General features: G+C 41.1%; 2 protein-coding genes across 2 annotated transcripts in view; one reads left to right on the top strand and one right to left on the bottom strand.

Annotated features, from left to right (window-relative positions):
- The window catches only part of LOC123253653 (connector enhancer of kinase suppressor of ras 2-like), a 530,144-nt gene that overhangs the window by 474,578 nt on the left and 32,738 nt on the right, over positions 1 to 22,828 (bottom strand). The gene's annotated exons all lie outside the window — the stretch shown is intronic.
- On the top strand, positions 1,044 to 1,541 carry LOC123253372 (thioredoxin, mitochondrial-like). Its single transcript, XM_044682571.1, has one exon. The coding sequence runs from the start codon at positions 1,044 to 1,046 to the stop codon at positions 1,539 to 1,541; it is 498 nt and encodes a 165-aa protein (XP_044538506.1).

Below are 22,828 nucleotides of genomic sequence, written 5' to 3'. Positions count from 1 at the left end.
TGGAACCAATCCTTTGGCTTCTTCCATACCTAGATTCTGCAATACTCTTTTGTTAACTGATTTCTCTTGAAGATATTTTCTGCTGCCAAAAATAAGATTCAGAGGATCGAGTACTTAGAGCTGAAGAGCCTTGAGAGCTTATCCAGTCCAAACCACTCATTTTATATATGAGGAAACTGAGCAAAGAGGTTAAATGACTTGCCTCTAAGTCATACAGGTATAAGAGAGCTAGGAATCAAACCCAGATGCTATAGTTCTCAACTCTGTTCACCAAATTCCCACAGGCTACAACTCAACAAGACTTGAAAGTGCTAAGAAATGTATGTCAAAATTAGATTCAATGGAGTCAAGAGCTATTCTGCTCCCGTTTGACTGAAAATGACCAGATCACTCTGGACTCTTAAAGAGCAGTGCATGGCCTCCATTGGGACTTGGTTGTAAAAAAACCAAACAACTTAGTTTCACTACAGGGGACAATGGGAAAGTCATCACATTTGTGGAAGTATTTTCTGGATTTTCTATTTATTTGTTATGCGCAATTGTAGGGTAAGCCATGAAAGAAGGCATAGATTGAAAGTATTCAATGGACAGAGAGCCCAAAATTCTACTCTGTTCACTATTTTTCACATACTCTTTTGCCTATGGCCACAGATAAACCCTAAAAAGGTGAAAACACTTTGTAGACTCATCCGAACTGGTAGCCAAGCTAAAAAACCCAGAGTGCCCTGTGGCTCAGCTCTGGGATGGAGGCTTTGGCCTGCTTGAGGTGGGTGGGGGAGGGGATCATGAAGAGGCTCGCTCAAGAATAGGTGCCATTGGCAACAGAATGGCCACGCCCACTGATTATTCTCTTGCCTTCCAATTCAGAACTCTGAGTGTGGCCAAACTCAGAATACATTCTGCGGTAGGCAACATTTCTCAGTAGGCTGCCATAAGAGGAAGGTGAAGAAGGAGAGGAAGTCCCACTTGTCCTGTTGGCTACACTCCAGGACTTTTTGACTGGCTCCTCTTCTAGCCTCTAGAGCTAGCTCAATTCTGGGTCCATGGCTCAGCGTCTGATCCTAAGCAGGTCCTTGGCTTTGGTCATGGCAAAGAAGCTGCCTATGTGCCGTTGGGTTTCCCCTCGCTCTGGGGTCCCGCAGGCTACCCGCAACATCCCTGGCACTCCAGCACTAAACCTGACCAAGCCCTTGTATACTACCCGCATTCATAAGATTACATTTGAAATCCAGGATGGGCCGGATTTTCAGGACAGGGTTCTCAACAGCAACACTCCGGTGGTGGTGGATTTCCATGCCCAGTGGTGCGGCCCCTGCAAGATCCTGGGACCTCGGCTGGAGAAGATGGTAGCCAGACAGAAGGGCAAGGTAGTGATGGCTAAGGTCGACATTGATGACAACACCGACCTCGCCATTGCCTTTGAGGTGTCTGTAGTACCGACTGTTTTGGCCATCAAGAACGGGGATGTGGTAGACAAGTTTGAAGGGATCAAGGATGAAGATCAGCTTGAATGCTTCCTGAAGAAGCTGATCTGCTGCTAAGCAGGGAAGAGCATGGGTTGCCTTTCTTTATCTCTGGGGCCCTGATGTCTTTTGGGGGTAGGGCTCAAAGTTATCTAGCCCCTTACAGGCCTTCATTCTCTGCCATAGGAAACTCCTGAAATCTATGCAACTCTAGCTAACTACCTAGGGTTAGCAGTTAGGAAAATAGTGCTGTTGCTCATTGGGAAAGGAGAGGGCAAGGTCACTCCCTAAACCTTTGCTAAGACCATCAACAATCCCACCTTAATCTAGGACCAGTAGAGCTAGTAGCTTTTCTCCTGGGTTTTTAGAGAGATAGCTGCTTCCATGGGGAAGTTCAATAGAAAATCACCCTGTCTGAGCAGCAAGAACTTTTGTCAGTCTTCTGGTAGGTCTCTGCTTTAAAGAAATAAGGCAGGCCTTTATGGCTAGTTGAGACTTCCTCCCTTACTGGCATTATGCATTTTTAAATCCTCACCTTCAGTCTTAGAATCAGTACTGTATATTGGTTCCAAGGCAGAAGAGTAACAAAAGCTAGGTAATTAGGGTTAAGTAACTTGCCCAGGGTGACACAGCTGGGAAGTGTCTGAGGCCCACTGCGTCACCCAGCTGTTCCCAATTATGCATTTTTAAAAAGGAAGTAACATATACTTTTCTTGTTTCTTACAGGTCTGACAGAAAACTTTACTAAACACTTCCACCTCTTGCGATGAAGAACAAACCCTAAGGCTCCAGACTAAAATTCCCCAGTAGCAACCATGACTAGCTCCAAAGGACACTTCCTTCCATCCTTTCTTTCCAACTACAAGGACATAACATCAAGAGCTAGAAGAAAGGGAAGAATTCTACGAAGTCCTACAAGTTAGAAGAGCCTTAAAACACCACCCTGGTCCTTTGTTTTTTATCAGCAAGAGGCTTAAATTGGATATGCAGAACCATTAGGGCAATGCATTATTTTGAAAAAAAATAATAAACTTTAAATTTAAACGAATTCTACAAGTGAGTCAATATCTTGAGCAGAAATGTGTCGGCTTATTTTACATTAAGAAGTTGTGAGATTTAGAAAAGGATTTCAATCTATCAGTTTAATAGAAGGGGAAGGAAAGAAGTATAGAATTTATCTCTTTTAGGTCACACAGTTTAGCATTTAATTACAATTTTTGACCCTGTGGGTTTTGTCTTTTTGCCCTCAACTAAACTTCAAGACTCCTCATGGGTGATACCAGTAGGTTAATTTCAACCACAGAATTTTCCTTTGCTTCCTCAACAGCATATGGGATCTGAAACAGAGGACAGAAACATTTAGGAATTGCCTATATTTCAGCTAATCCCTTTCTTCAGGCACCAGTGATGAAGCATGATAAAATGGTTCCATTGACTACTCTCCCTCTAGTTTCAAAGGTCAGTCTGCTGGGTGATGACGTCTTCTCCTGTTCAGAGATTAAGGAGGCTTTGGTTTGAAGCTTCTCCCTTCTTTAGTCATCCATCAGGGGATGTTTGCTTGATTGCTTTGTGACAGGGCAGTAGCTCATATCATTCTCCCCGCTACTGTCTCTTTACAAACAGCCTTTATAGTGGGGTTCAGAAATGGCTAACAGAAAAACCTCAAAACCTGTACCTAAAAAAAATAGACTCTGCCTTTTCCCCCAACCCATGGAGTTATTAAATGACTTCCTAATGAGCATAAAATAAAAATAGAAAACAAGGAGAAGTGTGAAATAGTGGCAAGTTCACTGGTTTGAGAATCAAGCTACCTGTTTCTAGTCTGAGATCTTGGGCAAACCTATGTGATGAAGAAAAGTTATTTCCCCCATTTGTTTTGGTGGGCTATATATATTTGTAATGGATTTTATTTTTCTTATTTTCTTGATGGAGGTTCAGAGGTAGAAGAGGAGAGGTGGGAGGGAGAGAATTCAGAGGAGAACATATAAACAAATTAAGGTGTTTTTTTTTAAAGTCAGTCCCCTACTCTGGGCCCATAGGTTACTCATATGTTAAATGAAGGGAAAGATTAAATGATCTCCAAATGGCCTTCACACTCTGACATTCTATAAAATACTAGTCCCATGGGGGTGGGGAAAGGACCCCCAAAACTACCCACAAAGATTTTTGCCTGGCTAAGTTACAATCTCACCCATGCCTACTAGGATGAGTCTTTGGGGGGAATGAGAATCATGGCAAAGAAATTGTTCTGAAAAGAATCTAATATACTGGGTGCTTTTATTATTAAACAGTTAAAGAACCAAAAGTCAATAGGGTGGTTTGTGGTATTGCCCCTAGCCCAAGTGATTCACTGGGATTCAGCCGAGGATCTAAAACTCTAGAAATCATTAATCCAGGATTATCGTTTTCCAAGAGCTGGAAATGCACTACCAATACCACATTCAAGTCCCTAGCCTGACCTGAATTGTCCCCAATGGTGAGTATTTACAACAAATCGATGATGCATTACATTAACTATTTCCCAAATAGGTTTTCTCAGCATTGAATCTACAGACTCTGAATGAGGAGGACCAGCTGATCATTCTCATAATCTACATTTGATTAACTGCTTCATAATGCAACATCTCCGGGCAATTTCCTCTCTGCTCAAAGAACAAGGGACAGAGCCCACAAAAACCCTAGGGATAAAACTCTAAGAGGGTTGAGTAGGATATGGAACACACTGTTGACTGGCATTCCCCATCTGCTATGGTTATACAAGTTTATTTACTTGCCAATTCTTATGTGGTTACACTCTCATCAAAAAGTCTCTACCCCTTTGGGTTGAAAACTCAGTTGTTTTGTTTTGTTTTCATGTCAAACCATAAACTCACTCTCCCAAAGTAAATTTGCTCACAGCTTACAACTTAGTACTGCAGACATGAAGCCACATCTGTCCTCCTCACGCCATGACACCACCACAGGATGGATCACAGGTTTCAGACTGGACGTGACCTTAGAGGTCATCAAGTCCAACACCCTCCTTTTAAAGGAGGGAAAGGAGGCACTGAACAGTTAGGTGACTTTCAAAGAGTCAAACAGCCAGATTTGAACATAGATCTTAACTCTGACTCCAATGCCCTATTCACTAAGCCGTACTTACTAGGGCACTAAAGGTCATCTTTGGGCTGCTTCCTCCTTCTCTTCTCTGGCCTGCTCTACTCCTACCTACTACTTACTACTTTCTTGTAGTACTGCCACTCTGGACCAGGGCCAAGGGCTACGTTGCATACCTAGTATTTGCATCCCTCAAAACACCCAGATGGCTATACCTCCTTGATTCAGAAAACACATCCACAAAAGCCATTTTGGAAATAGAAGCCAGTTTGAGAAACCTTATTCTCTCCAGATTAGCTCAGATTTTCTCTGGCCTACTTTTTGATGAATTATATAGTGGTCTAGAATAAACATGTAAGACTTAGACTATTGCTAGGAAAGGATAGAAAGGCTGAAAAAAGAATGTCAAACAAAAACAAGAGGCATGGGGGGGGATAAGAAAACACAAACTTCTTTCAAAAATTTACTATCCCCTCCCCACAAAAAAACCAAATCCCTACCTGTGATGTTAAGCTTATAGCTTACCTTGCCAGAGCTCTGATTAAATCCCTCCTTAGTGGGCATGGTATCTCTTCGATTTTCTGACATATAGGCTTATAACAAGGCTTTTAAAAGTACAGGCAAGAGGATGGTACAGAAGTACAGATTTACAGCCTATCTCTTGTTATGATTTCCCACCCCCCCCCCTTCCCCTTTCATCCAAGGAATCACAGACAGAAACCTCCCAAAGCAGAGAAGGTTTGCTGCAGTTTCCAGTGAATTGTAGTTTTGAGTTCAGAGGGAAGGATGTGCGAAAGGGGAGAGCCACAAACAGAGCTGCTCCAAATTGTCCTCTGGTGCATTTTTATAGCAGAATGGTTCTGTAGTAAACAAACTAGAGGGGGCTGCTCTAGCCCCAAGTGAGCACTGAATGACTGGAGCTAGTTGGGATATGATTTGACTGCCCAAATCATTTTCTCTCAATATTTAAATATTTTCCCCTCAATGTGTGTTGTGAAAGTTTTGATGTGTGAACAAAGTCTAACAGTAGCAAAATTGGGAAGCACAAAAATATGGTTTCTGTTCATAAACCAAATATTGTGAGGCAGTGCAGTACAGAGATAGAAGTGCTAGATTAGAGTCAGAGGAGCTGGGTTCAAATCCTTGCTATTTATGTGATCTTGGCCAAGTCATCTACCCTTTCTGGGTTGTTATTTCCTTATCAGTAAAATGAAGGGAGTGAACTAGAGTTATGAAGAGCTGCCCTCCCTTGTACTACCTGATCCAAATTAAGATGCATTTGGGAAATATTTTAAAAAATAAAATGTGATAGAACATAGATAATGGTAATATGCGGTTTTCTAAGTCAATATGCTTCTGCAGGGATCCCAATAAGAGGTTTAGTCACCCCCCCCTTTCTATTTGTTGCGTGATACCACTGCTCTAGACCTACAGAAACAAATAGGGATTTTCATTATCTGAAAACACAAGATTATGTTCTAAATTTTTTTATCATGTCAATTCTTAGCTCAAATAATGGCTGCAACCTATAGAAAATTATTCTTGTAATAAGATTTTTGAAATGTGTTTCTCTTATTTAGTTGTCAATTTCAAGTCATTAATGAGTAAATGAAATCAGTTTGTCTATTTGAGGGCAATTATTCACTGATCATTTTCTCACTAATACAACAAACTCAAGTTTTTAAATCTTCAGAAGTAGAAAAATAAGCTTTTATCTCTGAGCTGCCAGTCTCCCCAACAAAATGCAAGGACAGTCAGTAGAGATTCCAGAGCAATGAACTTCTAGAAAATGAGGAAATTTAAGCCCAGACAGGATGAGGAAGCCCATCATACATCTGGATAGTTGAAACTTTGGGGAAATTCTTACTGAGCCAAAATCTGCCACCTTGTAACTTTGGCTTGTTAGTCCTGGCTCCATTCTTGGGAATTCTGTGACACAAATCTAATCACTCTCTCATGTGATGAGCTTTCAAATACTTAGTAGGAGCTACTATGCTCCTGCTTCACCAGCCCAATTCCCCCAAAACCTTATGTCACCTTTAATTTCAATACCCATGGTTGTGCCTTTCTGTGTTAGAAATCATATTAAAGATACTGACTGTGACTGTCCTTGAGCAGCTGGTAACCTAGAAGACTGGTTCTTCACAGAATTGCATCAAATTATAGAACTGGAAAGGATTTTAGGTAGCATCGAGCACAGGGGTTCTACCTTTGTTGTGTCATGGACCCCTTGGGAAGTAATTCTGGTGAAGCCAATGGGATTCTTCTCAAAATAATGTATTAAAGGAATTAAATAATTAGTTTCTCAATTTTCACACATCCCCTCCTAGTTTTGTCATTTTCCTTTTCTGTCACATTAGCCAATTTGATAGGTGTGAAGTGGTACCTCAGAACTGTTTTAATTTGTATTTCTCTAATTAATAAGTGATTTTGAGCATTTGGGGCAATAGAAAGCTTGTATTACTTTGTCTGAAAACTGCCTGTTCATATCCTTTGACCATTTACTAATTGGGGAATGACTTGTATTCTTATATATTTGACTCATTTGTATATGTATTTGAGGAATGAGGCCTTTATTAGAGAGACTTATAAAAAAATTTGCACCATTCTGATTACTGTGTATTACTCTCCATCCTATTTCCTCCTGTTTACTTTATAACCACCATGTTCCCCAATTTGCCCTCTTTTCTACCAGGCCTACCCTCCTCTTATCCCTCTCCCCTCATACTGTCCTGTATGGTAGGATAGATTTCTATACCCAACTGATTATGTATGTTCTTCCCTTGTGGAGCCAATACTGAGAATAAGGTTCAGGTGCTCACCTCTCCCATTTTGCCTTCCACTGTAAAAGCTCTTTCATGCCTCTTTTATGTGTAATAATTTACCTCATTCTCTTTTTCCCTTCCACTTTCTCCCAATGCATTCCTCTTTCTCATTTCTTAATTTTCTTTTTTTAGGTATTATCCCATCATATTCAACTCACATCTTTGTCTATGTATGTATATTCCTTCTAACTTGCTCTAATAATGAAAAGTTTCTTAGGAGTTATAAGAATTATCTTCCCATGTAGGTATATAAATAGTTTAACCTTATTGAATGTCTTTTGATTTCTCTTTCCTGTTTATCTTTTTATGCTTCTCTTGAGTCTTATATTTGAGAGTCAAATTTTCTACTCAGCTCTGATCTTTTCATCAGGAATTTTTGAAAATCTTCTATTTCATTTAATACCTTCCTTTTCCCCTGAAGGATTATGCTCAGTTTTGCTGGATAAGTGATTCTTGGTTGAAGGCCTGGCTCCTTTGCCCTCTGGAATATCATATTCCAGGCCTTCCAATCCTTTAATGTAGAAGCTGCTAAATCATGTGTTATCCTGATTATAGCTCCATGATATCTGAATTGTTTCTTTTTGGCTGCCTACAATATTTTTTTCCTTGACCTGGGAGTTCTAGAATTTGGTTGTAATATGTCTGAAAGTTTTCCTTTGGGGATCTCTTCCAAAGGTGATCAGTGGATTCTTTCCATTTTGTTTCTAGAATATCAGGGCAGTTTTCCTTGATAATTTCTTGAAAAATGAAGTCTAAGCTCTTTTTCTGATCATAGCTTTAAGTTAGTCCAATAACTCTTAGATTATCTCTCCTGGATTTATTTTCCAGGTGAGTTGTTTTTCCAATGAGATAATCCACATTTTCTTCTATTTTTTCATTTCTTTTTACTTCATTTGATAATTTCTTTATGTCTCATGGAGTCAGTAGATTCCACTTGCCCAGTTTTAATTTTTAAGGAAACATTTTCTTTTTCTTTTTTTTAAACCCTTACTTTCCATCTTGGAGTCAATACTGTGTATTGGCTCCAAGGCAGAAGAGTGGTAAGGGCTAAGCAATGGGGATTAAGTGACTTGCCCAGGGTCACACAGCTGGGAAGTGTCTGATGCCATATTTGAACCTAGGACCTCCCATCTCTAGTCCTGGCTCTCAATCCACCGAGGTACCCAGCTGAACCCATGGAAACATTTTCTTGAATGAGCTTTTTTACCTCCTTTTCCATTTAGCTAATTCTCCTTTTGAAAGAGTTCTTTTCCTCAGGGAATTTTTGTATGTCTTTTCCCATATGGCCAATTCTTCCTTTTATGAAGTTCTTTTCTTCAGTGCATTTTTGTAAATCTTTTTTCCATTTGGTCAATTCTGCTTTTTAAAAAGTTCTTTTCTTCAGAGGATTTTTTGTACCTCTTTTACCAATTGGTAAATTTAATTTACCAATTCTATTTCTAAGATATTATTTTCTTCAGTATTTTTTGTGCTTCCTTTACCAAGCTGTCTACTATTTTTCATGATTTTTTTGTATCACTCTCATTTCTTTTCTCAATTTTTCTTCTACTTGTATAAATGGAGATTTTGAACCTTGGATTGAATCCCCCATAAGTCCTTAGAATTTCCCAAAATTCCCTTTAATCTCTCCTGCACCTCCACATTTTCGTGGTCACGTTATTATTTTATAACTGGCTGTAACTCCTCCCTCTTTCTCTTTTGCTCTTGGGAGAGGGCTGGTTAGTACCCTTTTAGTTAGTTTTCTTTGTTAGTTTATTATTAAGAAAACTTTATTAAATATAATATTTAGTTATTGAATATTAATTTTAATCTCCACAACCTCTTTTATTTGATTTTTAAAAATCTTTTTTGAGCTCCTCCATTAATTCTTTTTGGGCTAGACCAATTCCTATTTTGTTGGAGGCTTTGGATGCAGCAGTATTGACTTTGTTGTCTTCTTCTGAGTTTGCATTTTGGTCTTCCCTGTCACCAAAATATCTTTCTATGTTAAATTTCTTTTTTTGTTGTTTGCTCACTTTCCAGCTTTTTTTCCTTTTAATTTAAAAAGCTGTTAGAGTTGGGCTCTGTAACTGTGATAAAGGGAGCATTGTTCCAAGCTTCAGGTTCAATGTACAACTACCTTCAGAGCTGGCTCTGGGGATTTATTTGCTTTTAGTTCTTCCAAGGTGGTATGATGAAGGAGAGGTATGTTTAATACTCTCCTGTCCTGTGCTCTTGTCTGTGAGTAACCACAAGTTTGTCTCTAAAGACCATTCTAACTCTAAAATCCTATAATACTAATAGAAAGAGGCCATTTGAATGCCAACTGGGTCAAAAATGAACTTCCAGAAAGCAGCAAAGGAAAAAATATGAGCCAGATTTTAGAGTCAAAAAGTTGATAGGTGTTGAGAAAATAGAGGCAATGTGTGTAGATTTAAACTTTCAAGAAGTTTAGAAGGGAAAGGAAGGAGAGATACCCTGTCTGCTTTAAGGGAAGCGGGACTAAGGAAAGTTCTTTAAGATTGAAGCTTGGCCTTGAACCCAAGCTTGTTTTCTTCCAAAGAGGAAAGAACTACAGAAATGGAAGTGACCAGACATCAAAAAAGAAAGAAAGAGGATGATTACTGATGGAACAAACAATGCCCCAGGAAGACAGGTGGGAATGACACCAAGAATCTGAAAGCAAGGCTTAGCCAAAATCAAGGTTAACAAAGAGAATGTTGCATCTGAGAGTAACAATTGGAAGGGGGGTGGTGGCGGGGAAGATGACACTTACCTGAGGAAAATGAAGGTTCCCACATCAAGGGGTCCCTGTGAGAGATGAGTCCAGGAAGACTGAGTATCCTTTGGGCATGTCTTAGGACATGTTCTAAGAAGAGTTCCATTATCCACCCTTCATACATAGCCAGTGAAATGTGTTTTCACTACCTGCCACATTCCCTTTTGGCATCTCTCTCTAGTTTTACGAAGATGCTTCCTGGCTGTAGGAGCTCCTACTCAAAGTCTGTCCTCTGTCTCTCAAGCCCCCCATAAAGTTTTCCTTGAAACTTACCTGTCTTATCTTCATCTTGTGTCATATGCTCTCAGAGCCCTGAGATGATAAAGGGTTTTTAAGGTGTTGCCCCTTCCAGGTAACATATTTACATGGAACTGAGCCTGTGAAGATAATGCAATAACCCAAAGGATTAAATAGGTATTTTGGCACCAGAGAGGGGCCTCAGGCAAGGTAAATCACTTCTGATTCACTGGACTGCTGCACTGAAGTTGTCAAAAACTGTAGCGACAGCTTTAGGAAGTTTCTTCAAGAGGAAGACTCTAGTGATATGAAATGACCTGAGCAGGGATGGCAGAAGAGTCTACCCCTAGTTTCCAATTTGGTCTCCCAGTCCTTCACTTTGCTACAAAGTTGTAATTGTCTCCCCCAGAAAATAAACACCAATCAACTTAAGCAGTCTTAGGGGAAAGGATGAAAATGATCCTGTAACTCCAGAGTAATCTCTCCTAAAGGTATTTTTATTTTAATAGATCTCAGAGCTTTAAGATAAAAGATGCTTCTTGAGTGGGCTTGAGAAAAGCAAGAGGGGCAGATGCACTAATTGATAGAAGAGGATCTTCCCAGTTTCTTTGTGGGGGGGGGGGGAGGAAATATTTTTACCTATCAGTAAAGGTCAGTTCTGACTGTTACCAAGGTTGTCTTTTCCCAAATAGGATAACGATGATGTTTCTCAGGGGCCACAAAAAGGCATGGGATTGAGAGAGGAATGCAGAAGGAAACTGAGATAAGGTAAAAGCAAAAACTACCAACAACAACAACAAAAAAAAAACCTTTTAAAAAAAGCATGCAGGGACAGTATAAATAAAAAGAAGCCAAACTCCTTAAGTGTAAGAATAATAATAATTAAAATTTTAAAGTACTTAAAAATAAAACCAATAGTGTTTCCAGAGAGCAGATAATAAAACATGCCTCTGTTTTCATAGCAGAGACACTGGAGACTACTAGTGCACAATATTGTCTACACCACCAGATATCCGGTGTTTAATTGTTGCTGTTGCTATTACCAGAGAGGGTCTTCTTATCATTGGAGTACAATGATTGCTCAAGATTGTTGGTCAAGCATGCTTTGTACCTTTCAGCTGAGAAGATGGGAGGAGGGGGACCGGTGTGGAGGCACACAATGAGGCACCGATCTTCATACATGCCCACTGTGCTTTGCCCTGTTTTGCTAGATTGTACTTATTTGTTACAAAGGAGGGGTCTTCTGTGGAAGGGGAGTCATTTGGAAGTGACAGTGATTTTTTTTTAAAGAGCATCAATAATGCACGTTGAAAGGGAAAACCCCACAAGGGTTGAATCCAGAAGTGATTGGGATCTAAAAATAAAACACATCGATAAAATCTATTTTAAAAATTCATAGAGGGAAATAAGTGGTACATTTCACGTAGAAATCTCCTCTCCTAATTCCCCCCCTCTGGATCTAGTTCCTGCTTTTCTCTTCTCAACAAACCCAACCCAACCCACAAGAAAGCAACAAACCAGCCCTCAAAAACCAGAGTAGACTAACTTTACTTTAGAGAATTATTTATGGAGCAAGGAGAACCGAGTGAGGTTCTTGACATCGGGTCCGAATGTATCCGCTTCTGGCCTTTAATCAGCCTCAGCCGATACTAGTTTGAAGCTCTTGCACAGAAGCAGCTCACAATCCAGAGTTAAGAGCCAGAAGAATCGGTGTCTGGGAATTCCTGACATACTGCTCTGCGGAAAATGTGAAGGAGGAACAAAAGTAGGAGAGTTTTAAGCTCTTAAAAATAATTGATCTGAGGGAACCTGATATGGTAATGACAGATACAAATGTATTGCATTGCTGAACCAACTTCCCTCACAGATATTTCCATGTTCAGGGTGCTGATCTACTTGCTGATTGCTGTCATTACTCCATTCGGAGATGAACTGCTCAGCCACCGCGATGTGACAAGGCTGCTGCAATCTGTTGCTGCCTGCAATCTCCTGGGTTAAATTCGAATAAATAAGAGCACTCCCCACTCTGATAACGTAGACCAAGTTTGGCCAAAAATTCAAGGGGCGTTCAACGAGCACATCTGCCCAAGGCTCATACACAATATTCACTTATGAGAGAGGAAAACAAGGAGAGAGAATTTCGCCTCTCCCTATCCTCCCTCCGGCTGGCTCCTCGCCTCCTCCGCGCCGCTCCCTCCCACTCCCCATGCCCCTTCCCCTTCTCATTCTGCACTCGGAGTTGAAAAACAACAGGATGAGTCAGTCCTCTCCGGAGCTCAAAACTTAGAATTCATTAGCTGTCTCTCCACCTGGAATGCCAAGAGAAAAGCTGAAAGCCCTGAACCTACTCTCTGGCCGCCTCCTTTGCCTTAGACCTTCCAGACATCTCCTTGATACTTTATGTAAATATTACCGCTGTCAGTTATACTGTTTTCTCTTTTGAATCAACTGCTGAGATAATCCACGAGCTCCACCCCACCCAGCAGCCCCAGCATTCAGCACCTGCAGCTGCCAACCCTCTCCTCCCCTCCTTCAAACGTCCCCCCCCCCCTTCCCCACAGGGATGGAAGGCCGTCTCCTCCCAGCAAAGGGCTGAAATGGACAATTTCCCTTGTCGTTTTCTCCTAAACGTGTGGCATGTTTTATTCAGAATTAGCTTTTCAAAAGAATACATATTTTCTCTGAAATTGTTAAATGCCCGCGGCCCCCAAACTTGCCCTTGCCCTTCCTCCGCCTCCTCCTGCCCAGTTGTTTCCCCGGTGATTCAAATATCACTCCCACTCTGGAAAAGACCCTGAAAACGCGGAAGCCCAAGTGGGAGGGGCAATGGGCAAGGCTAATTTCCCTTTACTTCTGGTGCTTTTAGCTCTGGCGGACCCTGGGTTTGGGCTGCCAGGCTCCCGCCTCTCCGGCTTGCCGGCCCAAGCCTGTCAGACTTGAGGGTTTAAAAATCTAGAGGCCAAACTGCCTACAGGGAGAAAAAAAGGCCAAGTCCTTCTGCGGATCTAGTCCATGCTAGCAGAATCAGATCTTTCAGGAGGACTAATTACTGCAGGGGCCCGAAGAACTAGAAAATCAAGACTAAAAAAAAGGTACAAAAAGCCCCAAAGGCTCCAGTGTTTGGTTGGAACGCCTGCCCCCGTTGATTGACTCACTGATGAGAAATGATGCATAAATTTCCACTCTGAAAAGGGAGAGCTGGGGTTTTGCATGCAGATCATCCTGACCTTTTCAACAGCACGATTTGTTTCTGTGAGGGCGGCGGTTGCCATGTGTGTCCAGCATGTCAAAGGTCCCTCATTCCAAACCTCTCCAGTACTTGTCATGATAAAGAAAAAAAAAACGGTCTTGATTCATCAGCCAGTCAATAACATGAACCCAGTGGCCACTGTGTGCTCAGAACAGGAGGAGGCCAGCATTGCCAGGGTAAGGTGCTCTCTCCATCAATTAGCTAAGTGCCAATTAAAATCGCAACCCTCACAATAGGCGAGGCAGAGCACTGACCAGAGAGGGCATTAACTCCTGCCCTGGTCCAGCTCGGCCCCTCAAGCCCCTGCGAAGCCTGAGACGGAGCCACCGAAAATCTGTGGGCACTGAGGGTGCACCCAAGCTGCAGAATTCCAAGGAAACTGCCATTTCCCACAAATGAGAAACGTGTCATCAGGGTAGATAACTTTGCGCTTCCCCTTCAGACCTGGCGGGATCGGTCACTAGAGGGAAAGGAGCAAGTGTGTGTCCCACCGTGGTGCTTCACAGCACTCTCCTAGGAAAGGGGCCTCAGAGGTCCTCTGAGCCACCCTGTGTGTGTGGTGGCGGCCCGAGCAGCCTGGCTCAATTCTGAGAGACTCATCACTGTATTGACTGCAGAGTAATGAATTTGTCAGCCAGCACAACGCGCAGAGAACATCCACTCAGCTAGTGACGTCCATGAAATCACAGAAGTAATGAAATGGCAAACTTTGGTCAACAGAAACCATGATTCTAGAACGGGGGAAGTCAGCAATACATTGATCCATGCCCAAGAGAGCCTGGATTAATAAAAATGCTTAAGAAATGAAGGAAGCTTCGAGGTTATTCAGACCCTTGGATGAATGGAGGGCCGAGGCCAGACTTCCACTTGCCTTTGTTACTGAAGGTCTTTCTAAAATGTCTGAGTCTGCTTCCCTACCTTAGTAAGTATGCTCTAAGGCCCACCAGGGAATCTTTCTTTGATCACTTTGCGGAGGGGGGGGGGCAGGATTCTGGCAGTGCCTGATGGGAGGTGGGGTGTAGACAGCAGAGAACTTGAAGTTGGTGGACCTACTGCCCCCCAGGACACGCCCAAATCTTTCACATCAGCTTCTGTTCTTGTGACTCTCCTCTTTCTGATAAAAGTCAAGTGCAGGAAAAAAAAGTCATTCTGGTGCATTGAGGTTTCCGTGTTAATCAAGTTAAAAAAAATCCCAGACCTTTAATAGATAGCCTTCGCATTCTTCTCCACCACCCCACACGGCTCTGTTTCTTTGCCACCATTTTCAAGCATTCGGTTTGGAGGGGGGAGTGATGAGAAACCATCAGGGGAAAAAAAACTTGAAGACATCTAACTGCAATTACAGAGAAGAATAGGATACAGCTTGTTTTCTTAACAAGAGACACCAACCAACAAACTATCCTTTACATTTGATGAGATCTTTGATCCCTCTGGGATCTGCTGTCAAAAGGCTACAGCCGACACGAGAATATCACTATGAAATTAAACCTGTTTTCTCAAGCATGGCGCATTCTGTCTATGTGAGTCTGAACAGCCCAGTAATTAAGTGCCCATTATTGGATTGTGTGTAACACTGCAAAGAGGATTTTTCCAGCTTTCCCTCTTCTGCATATTATTTGAATTGCAGGAGGGGGGGAAGATTATACATTCCCCCCAAGCCATGATGCATCAATTTCCTTGAAAATTTGACTGTAGAGCCTGGAGTCAGAAAGATATCTTTTGGGTTTTAAGCATTCTGCAAGAATAAAAAAAAAACACCCTAAACTATCAGGGGTTTTTCTAGCTTGTTATTCTTCTGCCCATCAGGTGATCTTTCCAGCAGCAGCAACCATTTTCTATCAGACTGTTTCATATGGTTTAAGTTAAGAAGGTGTTCACCCACCTGGGAGAAGCAGCCGTTAGGAAAAACAGTAAATGTAATTTTATTTGCCACCAAACAATGTGCCTGTTGGGATAAACTGAGTGTGACCCCAAGAATTGTCCAGACAAATTAACTGGGAAAAGAACAGCCAAGAATCGTTCAGGGGGAGCCAAGCAATTCTTTCCCTGAAGTAGCCAATGTATTTTGCAAACTAAAATCCCTTAACTTAAATTAACCTAGCCACCAACCCCACCTTTTTCTCTGCAGTTATAGACATAATATCTGATTCCTTCAGAAAGCCTTGCAAAATATCAGGGAGAAGGGCTTTCGAAGGGGCAGGAGGGGGAATCATGATATTCCTAAAAATGAATGGATGATGAGAACTGGAAAAGGGAGAATGATAGAAAGCACTTTCTATCAGTTGCTAACTAGAATGTTTGTGCCAAAAAAATACCTATGGATTCAACAAATTTCTTCATTCAGCAAGCATTTATCAAGTGCCTACTATGTACAAGGCCCTACCTCATTTAGGACCTGTGGCGGAGGAAAAGATGAATGAGGCTCAGTCTGTGCCTTCAGTAGAGCTCCTGATCTCTTAGGAACATAAACCAGGAACACAAATAAAACAAAGGAGAGTATGGACAGTGTCAGACCAGAGGATCAAACCTAATGACATGGACATGAGAAGAAACAGAGATAGGCGAGCCACTTCTGGCTGGAAAGCATTTGTGGAGAAGTGGCATTTTGATTGGGCCTAGAAAGGAGGGTAGGTGAAGGTAGAGAGCAGTATACCATGAGCTTGGATGGATGAATGCAGTGTCTGTTGGGGCATGCAAGGCACATCTGGTCGGGCCTTAGCATGAGATAGATGTAGGAAAGGACGGTACAGGGAATTCATACAAAATCATGAAGAAAATTAAGTGGCTGGACAGGAGAATGTTTTTTAAAAGTAGTTATTTCCAGTTAGGGGCCAATTAAAGGCTTTATTCAAAGCCCCACTTTTATAGTCAAATCTGATTGGATGTTGACATGTGTTTACTCAGTGCCAGAAGCCTGGTTCTGACACATCATGCCTTCCTTCCTGCTTGAACCTCCTCCAAGAATGAACATCTTTATTCAGGGAATAAATGGAGTCTGCTGAAAGCTTAGAGTTTAAAGCAACTCCTTTGCAAATGATACCTTACTGAGGGGGGCAAAGCCACTAAAAACAAACATAATGAATCTTGTTCAGCTAGTCCATATAAAGCTTTCAGGGTAACTCTCTTTCAAGAATTTTTTTAAAAAATAGATACATTTAAAAGGTACACATATTCTAACCCAAGGAAGAAAAAAGCCACCAGAATCATTACGAGAAGATTAAATTCCAAGCAAATATTGTCATCCATTGGTTATCTCCTTTCCCTTCATCAGCAGCAAAATAAGTAGATTCCTTTCCTTTTAGACTCCCCAGTCTCCTGGGGATGATGTTAGGGCAGTGTCCACACCTATGACTAGAACACTGAAAGATTGTTGACAGAAATGGACCTGATCGAGGTATTCCCGAGATGCAATTTCCTCCCCCCCCCATACCCAAATTTAGAAATTTCCTCGATGAAGGAAATTCAAGTTATCTGTTGATTAAATTTTATGGGTTTGTGAGACATGATGAGACACTGAATGGATCTATATTCATGTGTCAAACATTTGCACACTTACTGACAACAGCAAATTGCTCGCAGTTGTAAAATACTCTGAGTACCCGAGACACAGTCTGCTTTTCATTTACTACATTAAAAACTCCTCTTTCGCTGAGTTTAAGTTATGGAAGGAAAATTATACCCTAATTATTTTTTCAATCTGCATTTTTTTTCTCTCTTTGTTCCTTAACATTTCTTCAGCAGGGTGCTGGATTTTTTTATCTTGGTTTTTTTTTTCTCCTCCTAACTAACCTGCTTACATACTATAATGTGAGAGTCCTATTCAACCTGCAGTATTAAAAAAAAAAAAGGAAAATGAATTCCAACTGCAGGCACTACTGACAGAGTATGGAGGCTTTTCCACATGCTGATTAGCCTTGGGGGCACTGAAGCTGGAGGCTGAATTTATCTGAAGTGGCCTCCAAAACTACTGAAATCTTTTTCTGCTTACCCTAGTCCTTCCTTATTTACTGCCTACCTGGGGTGGGTGGGAAGGGGAACGCACAAACCACCACTCATTGAATTGCACTGTCCATGAGAAATGAGAAAGCAATGGAGGGACATAATGGAAATTCCCATAAAGAAATCTATTAGAGGCCGAGCACAAGGGAGAGAGCATGAGAGGGAGAGCCTGAATAAGGAAAGAAGAAAGAACTGCCTAGGGACCACCTATGACTCATGAAGGCGGTCAAGTGACAGCTCCAGCCTGCTAGTATCTTTAGAAAAGGGCAAAACCTTCTCCAATACACTTTTTAGCAAGTGAAACACACAAATACAGAGTAGGGATTTGCTTTTCTTCCTTAAAGGACATTGCTTAAATAAATAGACTGGGAGAGGGGTGGACTTGGGATGGGTGAGGTTTTAATGCAGGCTAGAGTTTAATTGATGGCAAATGGTGTTCCTGAGGCTATCATTGTACTCTGGGGATGGCTGTGTTCGGCATCTAATAAAGGAATCTCAAAAAGTGATACAGAATTTATGAGACCACTAAAGGGTGTAGAAGCATTTGAAGATGGCCTTAAAGGCTAGAGCTAATCAGGAAGACCTGAGTTCAGATTCAGCCATGGGCACAGGAACTAGTCATTTACTATTCTCACCCTCAGTTTCCTTAAATGAGGTACAGCACCTACCTCACCTCACAGAGTTGTTGTGAGGTTTGTCAAAAGAGATAAAATATAGAAAGCACCTCACAAACTTTAAATTGCTATAGAAATGTTAGCTGCTGCTACTGCTGCTGCTGTTGTTGTTATGAAGCCACCTCATTCACACTCAAAGAATGAGGGATCACATCCCAGGAAAAGACCGAGCATTGACTAAAGGAAATGTTGGATGGATGGCCGACTACTGTCTGCAGCTAAGTAAAAAATGAGTCAGGAACAGTAAGCTAATTGCTATGTTGCTCTCCTCTTTGTAAAGGCCTTTGAGATCTTTGGAAGAGAAGGAAAGAACCCAGGCTACAAATCAGTGTCCTTTCTGAAATGGAAGATTGAGACATCTGGGGATGGGGGGTGAGCTATGGGGAAGGGAGCCTTTGTGAGAAGGAAGGGACCCCAAATGTGGACTTTCCTTAGCCCCTACAAAAAGCACTCCCTTCTGCAACTGACTCACAATCCTGTCTTGTGTTGTGGCTTCTTTCATCCTTCCCTGCCTCCTTTCAAAATAATTTTGAAGGTCATTATGTACAAGATCTCAACCCTACCTCCTTGCAACAACATTGCAATTAACCCACTGCTCTTCGCTCGTCTCTTGCTTGATGCTGACATTTATTGGACTCCTCTGAGAAGCCGGCGTTCAATCTTTTACCATGACACATACTTACATTAAGATTTGAGTGCTTGATGTAGATTGTGTTTTGAATATATTTTGTAAAAGCCTTACAAAGAGCTTTGTGGATGTCATACCAAAAAGCAGGTGAGTTATGGAAATTGACATGCTTGCATACAGCCTTCTGCCTGCCCCACATGTTCTATAGAAGGATTATTAAATGCTTAGCTTCGTTTTCCTTACAACTTTGCCTTACAAAACCAACAAGTAAATGGTGTGTGTGTGGGGGGAGGCTGTCCCACTCTATGTATACCCAGAAAGCTTGTACTCGGTGGTGTATCAGACTCTCAACATGGAAGAGATACTCAACATCTCAGTGTCCTCATCTGTAAAACTGCAACACCACCAACAACACAGGCTTCTTTAGAGGTGCCAATGAAAAAAGGCATGTAATGGACTTTGTAAACTTTCAAAAAATCTCTATAAAATTTAGTTCTAATATCATGCTAATATATGGTATATGTATGTTATGATATATATACACTTTGATTTTATTTATATATATATTTTTGTATATACATATATATAATTTTATTTTTTATATATACACATATATGTATACCAACACAGAGCTGCCCTATAGTAAGTAGGTTAAATAACAGCCTTAAAAAATCTAGGCTCCATTTTAAACTTCACCTGACTTATTAGAGGACCTTCCCACAACTAACGAAAAATGACACAATGTCAGTAAGTGTCTCCTTTGATTGTCCCCTCCACTTTCCCATCATTTTTCTCTCTGGTCTCATCATTAGCGTGTGTGTGTGTGTGTGTGTGTGTGTGTGTGTGTGTGTGTGTGTGTGTATGTGTGTGCGCGCGCGCGTGCCTGAGAGTGCCGGGAGATGAGAGGAAGTGAGGGGCTGCAGGCTTGCAATTGTAATATAGTTATTATAACTGCACATCCTTTAGGAAGGGGAATCTTTGTTCCCTTTGTTCTTAGCTATGTTTTACATACATGCCTCAGTTTCTTCATCTGTACAAAGGAGGTCATGAATTTCTGTTCTCAAAAGAGCTCATAAGCAGTCTGAAAAATTTTCAAGGGTGCTCATCTGAGAACATTTTGCTCTTTTTTCACGGTTGCAGTTTTTAAAGGAAAATTACTAAAGCAGATAGTCATAGGAAGGGGAAAGTGCCATAATATATTAACCTTTTTAATCACAAGTAAATCACAGTCCTGTGCAGAAAATAATACCAGATGTCTAAATGAGTTTAATACAGGTAAAAGAAACAAATTCTCCTAACAATTAGAGCCATCTCAAAATGATGTGGTCTGCCTTATGAGGTTGGTAAGCTCTTCTCATTGGAGAAGTTCAAGCAGTGGCTGAAATAACCATTTGCCAAAGATTCTTCAGAGGGGATTTGTGATTAGACAAGATGGCCTTTAAGGTCCCTTTTGACTTTGAGAATGTATAAATTTGTGTTTCTTGTTTTGTATTTTCCCACTGGGAGAGAGGAGGGGGAATCTGGAATAGTAAAAATAGATCTGGTCTTAGAATCAGAAACATGAGCTCCACAGACTCAGAGATAGGAGGTCATGGTTTCAAATCTAGCCTCAGACACTCCTAATTGTCTGATCCTGGGCAAGTCACTTAACTCCCATTGCCTACTTTTTACCTCTATTCTCCCTTGGAACCAATATACAGTATTTTGATTCTAAGATACGAGGTAAGGGTTTAAAAAAACCACTATTGAATACAACTTAAGGATACATGCATTTTGTTTTATTATCAGTTTCTGATTATCAGTAATACAGATGATATTCTCTTTTATTTCTCTTTTAAGTAGAATAATTGAAAAATCAGAATACACACTGCCTTACCCATAGAATAGTAATATTCTATATAAAAATTAAATCTATTTTGTCAGCCTAAAAAAAAAAAAAAGGAACATGGGCTCCAATCCCACCTCTAACATGCACTGGCTTCTAGACTAACAGTTCCCAAACTCTGAGATACTCTAGCTGTATGATCACAGACAAGTTGCCTTCTGCTCAGTGTTCCAGACAAATCTAAGACTAGAACCTGTTGCTGACTGTCGGTGAAGGAAGATTTCATACCTGGAGTCCCATCTACTGATAAACTCCAGACCAAAAATAAAAATAAAAGACCAGGTCATTTGGTTTACCAAGGATCTGAGCCCTGCAGAATTTGTGTTTATTTGCAGAAATATGTCCTGACACTTTATTTTGGGAAAGACAGTGCTTTTAGAATTAATTAAAATTTAAAAATTAAAATTATAGATTTAAAGAGCCTCAACTTATTTTATTTTATTTTATTTTTTTATGTGGTGACTCTCTTTGGCAGTCCTGGGAAGCTGATGATCCCCTTCTCCGAATAATGGCTTTAAATGCAAAAAAAAAAAAAAAATAGGCTTACAAGGGAAACCAATTATATTGAATTTATTATATATATTTCAATATATAATTTCATGTGAAATAATATATTGAAATATATAAGAAGCTATATGTTGAAATATATTTCAATATATATGATTTCATATATATTGAAATACATTAGATTATATATTGAAATATATATATATATCTGAGCCCAGGTTAAAAAAAAAAAAGGTTAAAAATATCAAGAGGCAAGCCCAGCTGAGGATATTCTTTACTAATTCAGAAATGAAAAATTCCTGCAATAACAAAAAGAGCTTCAAAAGTCATGGAATACTGACTGTTAGTTAACGAGTACACCCAAGACGAGATGCTATTCCATTCTATTATTATGTGATTGTCTATTGCATAGAGGGAAGGTCCTCTCCGAAGCAGCGTCTCTGCCTGGGGAGCTGCCCTACAGGATCTCTATACCTAAGAGAGCTATGCTTTGTATCGTTAAGAACCGTTATAATTCTAAAAGCATTGTTCTGGGGCGCCCCCCCCGAAAAAGTAACTTCGAAAGATCCAAGAGATGTGGATGGATGGATAAATGGATCGGTTGTCAAGAAAGGCGGTATTTCTGACCAAGAAGTACCAAGAATGGGCTCGGGTTTCTATTTTATTTCCCACAGAACACTTCTGGGATACCGAGGGTTGTTTTGTTGGTTTTTCCCCCCCTCTTTCCCTTCCTTTTTTTCTTTCTTCCTTTTATGCTTTCCTTTTTTCTTCCTTTCTTTCTTTCCTTTTCCTTTTCCTTTTCCTCCCCCCCCCCTTTTTTTTTTATTATGACAACTAATGTCTACAATCCTTTATTGTAGCCGGCTCGGAAACTGATCACACGCTACCTGGCACGGGGCTGGCACCCAGGAAGGTGCTATGTAAATGGGGGAGCCTCACTGTGGGTGTTAGGCGGCTACAAAGCAGGTAGTGATTTAATGAAAAGCAGAAAGATCGAAAGGGGTTTGCCAGAGGCTCGTGTGATGGGAATGCTAATGAGCTTCGTGCACGTCAGCAGCATTCCAGCTCCAGGTCCTTGCTCCCCCTTAACTCCCTCTTTCCCTTTCTCCCTGCCTCCCTCCAGGCTGCTAGAAATCAGGGAATTACATACTAAGGAAAAGCCTTAAGCTAAACCTATAATTATTCTGAACGGGATCAATGCAGCCCAACTAATCAGTTTACCAACTGAATTAGTCCTTTTTTGTCGTGCCTGCATCCCTTCTTCAAACCGGGGCGGTGTAGCGTCAGCCAGGCTTCCCCGCCTCAGATTCCTCAGCGGCTTTGCACCTCCCGGTGCCGGCTCTCGCCGCCCGCCTGCCCGCCTGTCTGTCTCTTGTCTGTCTCTTTCTGCATGTCAATCACATTAGCTATAAGCGTGCTGGGAATGGCCGCACCGTAGACCATTATGGAGTGATATTGACAAGAGGTGGCATTTCTCATTTAGACACATTTGGGATGTCAGTTCCC

This window comes from Gracilinanus agilis, chromosome X (assembly GCF_016433145.1).
Source record: "Gracilinanus agilis isolate LMUSP501 chromosome X, AgileGrace, whole genome shotgun sequence".
Lineage (NCBI taxonomy): Eukaryota > Metazoa > Chordata > Mammalia > Didelphimorphia > Didelphidae > Gracilinanus > Gracilinanus agilis.
This window is presented reverse-complemented; position numbering and strand designations above follow the sequence as displayed.

What these genes read in the sequence shown, in the direction of transcription:
- LOC123253372 (XM_044682571.1), top strand. Translation starts at nt 1,044, where the DNA reads ATGGCTCAGCGTCTGATCCTAAGCAGGTCCTTGGCTTTGGTCATGGCA.